The following is an 8053-nucleotide window of genomic DNA, read 5'->3' on the forward strand; positions in this document are numbered from 1 at the left end:
CTCTCTCCTCCTTAAAAAACAGCTGTGAAGGGACAAAATTAATCAGACATTTAACGATCCAAGAGAAACCAGACCCACATATACCTTTGATTCAAGCACAAAATACCATGTGAGAAGCAAAAGCACCTGTCATCCTGAAGCAATTCCAGCTATGCCTGAAGGAACTTGCAGGAGTGGTTAGAGAGGACTGCGATTAATGTACACATGTCCCAGAACAAAGTGTCCCTTGACCTCGACATGACAGAGATGCTGACAACTTGGAAGAACATGGACCAAGTGTCTAAGCCCCCCACAGAAAGTTACTGGGGAACACAAGGGCAAGTGGAGAGAAAGAACCACCACCAAACTTCCAAAAGCGGCTCCAAAAGCCCCTGAATGAGCAGAGCACGAAGGCAGGGGCTCCCCCGGGGTGGCGGCTCCTGCAGATACCTTGGACCCCGAGCAGCTGCTTGCCAGAAGGACTCTAACATCTCCTACCCAAGAACGTGCCCAATGCTCTCACTTCCCACAACTTGCCGGGGAGCCCGGCTCCCAGCTCCGGGGTCCCCGGCTCCTGGCTCCACTCCGCGGGCAGCTCCGGTGGAACCGGCAAAGCCGCCCGAGAGGCGCAGCCAGCGCTGGGGGCTCGTCGGGATGGCGATAACCCTGAAAAAGACTTTTAATCAGCCTGCTCTTTGCCGTGCCAAGCTCGGCGCTTCCCAGAGCCCTCGCGTCTCACCCCGCGCCGGGTCTTCCATAAAATAATAATAATAATAGGAAATAAAGATGCTAAAAATAAAGGAACCCCCAACTCCGTACGAGGCTGAGGAGAGCGGGGAGCACTGGAGGAAGGGAGAGCGCAGAGAGATGGGTCGGGGGGAACTTCCCGGGGGAGCCGCGAGCCGGGGAGCGCGGGACGGGAGCGCCGAGCAGCGCGGAGCGGCAGCGCGGAGCCCGGTACCCCGAGGCGCGCGGGGGCTCCGCGGCTGCGGGCGGGCAGGTCGCACCTCACCTGGGAAGCCCTGGCCGTGCGCGCCGGGCAGCAGCTGCAGGAGCAGGACGATCGCGGCGGCGCCGGGCATGGTCGGGCGGAGCGGAGCCGCTGCCTCCCCGCCGCTCTCCCCCGCATCGGCGGCGTCCCCGGCAGCCGGGGCCGCGGAGCTGCGCGGCGGCGCCGCCGAAGTGCGGGCGGGAGGCGCGGGGGCGCGGCGGGAGGCAGGGGCGGGAGGCGCCCCCCCGCAGCCGGCCCGGCCGGGATGCCCGCCCCTCGCTCGCTCCCGGCTTTCCTCTAATCCCTCTTGGAGCGCGCCGGGAGCAGCATCGCCGTGGCCAGCGCCGCTGCTGCCCTGCTCCGGCGCGGGGACGCGGAGCGCGCACTCAGCGGAGCGCGGGCCGGAGCCGTTGAGATGCAGCCGCAGCTGAAGCCGGTGATTTCATCAGCAGCTCCCTCCCCGCTAAAGTGCACAAGCGCCTAATCACACCGCGCCCCGCCGCGCTCGGCGCAGCGGCACACGCGGCAGCGCCAGCCCATTCCTAAAAATCCTTTCCCGCGGGCACCCCGTCTATAAATTAAGCATTCCTTCCATCGGGAAAAAAAAAAAAAAAAAGCGCGGAACCAAGCGACGCCTCCGTATGAATCAGGCACCGGAGCTCAGACTCGCGCAGGGAGAAAACAAGCGCGGTCCGACCCGCCCGGGGCGCCTGCCACCCCCCTTGCTCCCCCGGCTCGACGGGACGTGAGTGGTCCCAGCAAGTTCACTTTCCAAAAAAGAAAAAAAAAAAATGCGGTGCCACCAGGTTCGGTTCCACTAGCAGCACTTGGACTTGAACCTGTTTTGTCATTATTTCCATGTCCCCCGCGCCGGGGTGGCCGGTCAGGGAGCGCGGCCCGCAGGGGGGGGTGTTGCGCCAGCAGCCGCCACCTCCATCCCCGCCGGGTCCCCGTCGTTGCGGCGGCCGCTCATTAACCCCCCGCAAGCGTCACCGCGCCGTTATCCCTGGGGAGAAATAACGGGGAGCGCGGGAGCCCGGGAATCGCGTATTAAGCAGGAAAAAGGATTTCCGAGATGCCCGGACAACTTCAGGCCCATCTCAACAGAGGCAGAAATTCATTCCTGTCTCTGCTTAAGATAAATTTGGGGGAAGAGGAGAGTGAAGGAGAGCACTCCCGGGCCCCTGCAGAAGACCCCGGTGCTGTGGCATTGCCACACAGGATAGTAGGGAGGGCAAAGAGCAGCAGCAGGAGGGTATGTACATATGCAGAGTTGTTTGCAAGAGACTCCCATTCAGGGGGAGAGGAGACTCCTGAGGCAGCTGGGGGTTACTGGGGTAAGGAGGCCTATGGCTGGAGCAGGTTTTGCTCCAGGTCAACATTCTGAAGCCACCACAGAAATACTCAACATCCCAGTCCTGCTGCCCTGGCAGCCAAGCTGAACCTGCCCCAGTGGCTGCCGATGCCCTTTCCACAGGAATGAGGCTGCCTGGAAAAGAAGGTGACAACTGGAGGTTCCCTGCTCAGACAAACCAGGAATCCCAGAGCAATGGGAGGAGCCAAGGCCACATTCCAGGGTTTAAGTGTAAAACACTATTTCCATTGGCATTATCTCCTTTTTGGAAACCTATCAAAAAAAAAAAAAAAAAAAAAAAGAAAAAGAAAAAGAAAAAACTTCCAGAGAGTGAAAGTGAATTTCCTCTTTCAAAGGAAGAGCTCACTCTGCAAAATGTTTTATTTATCCTGCCTGAAAAGGGTGAAGAGCAACTGCTCTTCTCCCAGCTGCAGCTGGGCACCAGGACAACCCCAGCTGCACCACACACAAGGATTCACATGTGTTCCCCCTGCTTACAGGGGCAGGATTTCCACAATGGGACCAGATCTTCGTGCACAAACTGAACTGAGAAAACAGAGCAACAAAAATACAGACTATCTATTCCACAGGAGCCTGCAGGTAGAGAATACTGAGTAATGCCTGTATTAATTGCAGCTGTTCCTAAATAGGGTCCTTCTCCATATCCTCTCCTCACACACACCTCCCAATCTATATAAACAACTCCAAGAGCTAATATAGACAAATTCCAGAATGTCCTCTAGCAGAGCTGAGTTTCAGACGACGGCAGCTTTTTATTTAAAAGCAATCTGCCACCCCAACCCTTGCCCAGAGAACCTCTGGCCAATGAAATACGGTCCTGACAGTAGGTATCAGCATCACTTCAAAAATGATGGTTAAGACTAGCATTAGCAGAGTAACAGGGCAACAAGGATACAGCTAGTGGTAAAGCCATGAGTAGAGAAGCAGAACAACAAGGAGATGGGACAGCTCTTGCCTGAGCCAAGGCACAGGAAAGATGTAGCTAGTGGGACAGGGTGATAAAAACAGTGGGACTTGAACCCCCAGAGGGGTGCAGGTGAGAAAGAGAAGAAACATTATATAAGAGCAAGTTGTAAAAATAGCCCTAAATAAAGCAACCACCGGTTTTCATCTAAGCTAATAATAGGGAAAGCAAGAGCGCATCTGTAACACGTGTTCAAAATAACAAAATCTGATAAACTAAGTGACTTACTGAGGTCATCCGGACCAAGGAGCTTAGGCAGTGGATAGCAGGAAAGCTTAACACTTCTGTCAAAGCATTGTTGTCCTATGGGCAACGCATATCCTGAGCACAGAGAATAAGGTTGGAGGAGAGGGCCTTTACCTCTAAAAGAATAAAGAAAAAGGTTAGAAATAAGCAGTCTACCAGAAGGGGGAGGAGGAAAGGAAGGAGAGAAAAAAAAAAAAAAAAAAGAAAAGAAAAAAAAAAAAAAAGGATTGCTCAGAAGAGGCAAGTGTGCCCGAGACATCCGAAAGGGCAAGGCTGCACAGCAGGATAAACTAAATCGGACTAAATTAAATCTTATAAAGAGTTGTCAGAAAACAAAACCATGCTCTTGCAAAAGGAAGAGCAAGAGCACAAGATGACATGGGACAACTACACGGAGGACAGGACAAGTACTAACATTACACAGGTGTAATCATGCAAAAAAACACCAAAGTGAATGTTTCACTGAACTACTGATATCTAATTGCAGAATAACAGGCACCACATCCATGTGGAATAAGAGGAAAAGCAGCATCACAGCATCTCTGGAGCTATTTGCCTTCAAAAGTGTACAAGACTTTTGGCAGAAAATAGAATCTATGAAGGAATATTTGAAGATTTAGAGCTAAACAGAAAAAAATAAAAATATGGATTTTTCAACTGGAAATTAGGCAGATCCCATAGTTCTTAAAAAGAGTAACACATTTTGCTAATAGAGTAGTGCAATCAGATTATACCCATCCAGAATTTACTAAAACATCTTAGAAGAACCTACAGGAAAATAAGTATTAGTATGAAATGGCAGCAGCAGAGAGTCATCCGGGAAGAGAATGGCAATAGCAAGCAGGGCTGCGGGTTGAGGTCACAGGTTTGCAATGTTAGCAGTCGGGTCTTTTGCAGTCTTGTTAAAATTTAATTTTTATATTAATACTGCTGGTTCTGTGTGCTAATGAAACACCATGGTGACAAGAAGTCAATAGAAACTGTCAGCGCAGAAGAGGATTGAAATGTTCTTTAAGGCACCGTCACCTTTGAGGTCTGGGCAGGCAGCACTGAGGTGAAATCCAACATGGAAAAGTTGGATAACAGGAGATGAACAGCAACACCACACTGTAAGCTAGGAACATTCCTTTTGAAAAGAGACAGGGGTGTTACCAGTACAACCAATTTACAGCAAAGGGAGTCCCTGAAATTTAAACAGGGCCAGTAATAAACCACCATCAAGCAAAATGAGGACAACTTGTGTTCCAAAAATGCTGATGCAAACCACCACCAAATAATACGCAATGCCATAAAGTTAAGCATGCGTGCAAATTTATACACACACTTTAAAAAATTTTAACGTCTTTAAGGTTTCAGCATTATTACCATCTTAGAGTACATTATCACTGCTTATTTTGCAAGGTCTTGAGTGGCTTAAAGAGGAAAACATTAACATAAGTTCTGAAGTTGTCTTGAGCCTAGTGCTTGAAGCTTCTTGGCTCCTCAAAACTGCTCCCTCACTGTGCCAGATGAGAGGAACTGCCAATTTAATCCTCAGTTTTATTCCCCCAACGATGCAGGTTGCCCCTGGAAGAAAAAAAAAAAAAAAAAAAAAAAAAAAAAAAAACAAACAAACACACCCACATGCCAGACAACTGAGGGGACTGCCCTGCTATAGCACTGACTGTGTTGAACCTCAAGAAAAGTACCCAAGAAAATCATTGCATGGGCTTGAATCCATGCATATGCTTTCAGAATACTTCAAACAAGCAGATCTTTAACAAGGCAAGCCTGCTATCAGGTTGTAACATAAACAGAGAGAAATTCCTCATGTCCCCTGCAGTCTCCTGCCCCAGCTGTAAGCCAACACACCAGCCCTGCCTGGGCTGCGCCTGACCTGCCAGCCAACAACCTGGTTCCTCCCCAGGAGAGGGAGGCACCATGACCCATGTGCTTCTTTTAAGGATAAGAAAGTATCTTTTTGCAGTTCACAATGCTTCTTCAACAAGGCTCCAGAACACCAAAATATTCAAGTTTCTTAATATAGACAAATTACTAAAGATATGGAAGGAAATTCGTCCCATCTAGATAGCATTGCATGCCTGATTGCTGCATCAAGAGGTTTCATCTTTGATAAATTTGGGCACGCATTCAGATCAGTCTAATCCAGTACAGTAAGCTTTTTTCTTCCCTCCAGCAAATAAGATCTCTCTGTATATTTGTCTATGTACTGCATACATACACAGGCAAACACACACTGCAGCTTTTGTTACAACACTATCCATCAGACAGTATCTTCCTTTGCAATTAATCAGCAGGGATCATTGATGAAAGCAGAAGGTAGAGGTCCCCTGCGGTCCAGGGAACTGAAGTCCCAGTTCTGCTTCCTTGCACTGTGTGCAGCAAATCTGCCCTCAGATACAGTCTGATAAATTTTTCTTGGGAGGACTGAAAGAGGAGGGGGGAAATGGAAGCCTAGCACCTTGTGGGGTTCCCCACTATCACTTGTAATGTCTCCCACCTGCCTTCCCCAAATTCAGTTTCTATTATTAAAAACTAAACTTTGTCAGTTGTATTGGCTTCAATTCACCATGTGGGCTCACCCTTCTTTTCTCCCCACCTATGTGCATACATACATAGACTCCACTAAAAAAAAAGAAAAAAATCCCACAGCTGCATGGCATCTTAAATACTGAAGAGTTAGTAAGTTAGTAGCAAGAGAGCAAGTAACATCACAAAGGGAAGACCTCTGCCCAGCTGCCTGCACCCATCAAGTGGTACCTTGTCCATCTTCCACTCCCACTGAGTTACCAGGGCGTCTGCAGATAACTCTGTGCATAAATACAGACACCAGCCGTCTTTTTTAATCCGGTTACAAGACGCAACCATTAATCGATGTCAGACACACTAGCATTGATCTCTTATGCATCACCCTCATTAATAAGTTCCTTCCTTTCTGAAGGGAAGGAAATTAACTACCGACTATCAATTATTCAGAAACACAAGTTCACCTTTATACTAACACAATGACACTTTGCGGGAAACGCTAGCAATGCCCGCATCTAGCGGTTTATCTTGACAGCATTGCATCTGAGAAGTGATACATGAACACTGGAGGCAGCAGCATCCAGTGAAAGCCCCAAAATATCAAAACACCAACCAACCCCACATCTCCTATCCATTAGCAGCAGATTTGGGACTTGACTTCTTGGTCCTCCTACATAATAAAATGGATCAGAGTTAAAGCATCCCTGTACTCTGCTAAAGTGTATTTATGAATAAGAGGTTACCCATTTTTAGGGTTGGAGCTCAATGGTTTGCAGATAAAAATTTACAAAGTTATGAAGACAGTTGCAGCACTGCTCTGCCTGACTACTTTATGCTTCTTTTAAGACTCTGAGATGCAGAGAAGACAGCAGCAGTTGCCTTGTACTGCTGCAGGGTGGGCTGGGGAAACCCTCTGCTGCAAGGAGGGATATTCCTTTGAGAATCACCTGGGCACAGTCAGTGGAGGCAGCTGCTTGCACCCAGCTTGGGAAGGCAGGGATGGAGAGATTCGAGCTGGCAGCAGAGGATCAGGGGCTGCAGGGGTGAGGGGGACCAGAAGCACCACCAGACCCTGGAGGGACTAAAGAGGCTCTCCCCAAAGACCCAACTCAGTAAATTTTCCCAGGGCAGTAGTTTGACTAACAAGAACTTATTTTCATCATTTTACTTTGGAAATAAGAGAAGCATTTTTCCTAATTCTGTTAACCTGAGCTGTGTCCAAAGCACTAGCCTGGTTACAGTTCATGTTCCACTTGGTTTTAGTTGCTGCTTAATATTGTGTTGTACTCCTCAGCTACCCAGTGCTACTCCTAGACACTAACCCTTAACGGGAATCACTTATTACACTAAGAAAGCCCTTCTTGCAAGTTATACTTGATGCATTTTCTGTGTAGGAATACTATGAAGTGGAGACCTTTCAAGCATTCACATAAATTAGTGCCAGCAGCTTTGTGTGTTCAATATTATTTCCTAGGGGATGCTGCAATTAAACTGGGAACCAGGCAGCTTCCTATTAGCCACAAGAGATGGGGACCGCTCCTCCAGGTAAGGGATGTTCATTGCTATCTACCTTCAGACAACTCGCTCATTCTGTGATGGAGGTAGGCAACAGAAATTCAAAGAGTGACATTAAACTATTAAGGAAAAAAGAGGTCAGGAAAAGGATTGTGCACAAGACATTCACACACAACTTCTTTGCTTTTGAGATTTTTTTTCCCCCCATTCCCTTAGATATAAGGGTAGAACTGAGTTTCTGTCATAACGTAAGTAAATAGAATTAAGGTGATTGTGACCATTTCTAGATCAAACTTTTTTTCCCCACCTAGTTCTTCATTTGCCCTTGGTCACTTCTTTTGGGGGTGTAGGGGGGAGGAGGAGGAGGAGAAGCTCAATGCCTGCATATTGGTGGCCTGCCACAATATACACAGGTAAAGGGAAGGTATTTCTGAGCCCTTCATGTGACCAGCCTATG

At 48.5% G+C, this 8053-nt stretch overlaps 1 protein-coding gene across 1 annotated transcript in view; it reads right to left on the reverse strand.

Annotated features, from left to right (window-relative positions):
* The window catches only part of PTPRT (protein tyrosine phosphatase receptor type T), a 396902-nt gene extending 395796 nt beyond the window's left edge, over positions 1 to 1106 (reverse strand). The window contains exon 1 of the mRNA XM_088538697.1: positions 992 to 1106. Coding sequence (XP_088394823.1) covers positions 992 to 1061 — 70 coding nt within the window. The 5' untranslated portion in view covers positions 1062 to 1106. The remainder of the gene's footprint in view (positions 1 to 991) is intronic.
* Positions 1107 to 8053: the final 6947 nt, after the last annotated feature.

Source organism: Tinamus guttatus, unplaced genomic scaffold (assembly GCF_059628265.1).
Source record: "Tinamus guttatus ecotype Peru unplaced genomic scaffold, ASM5962826v1 Tinamus_guttatus_pri_ptg001150l, whole genome shotgun sequence".
Lineage (NCBI taxonomy): Eukaryota > Metazoa > Chordata > Aves > Tinamiformes > Tinamidae > Tinamus > Tinamus guttatus.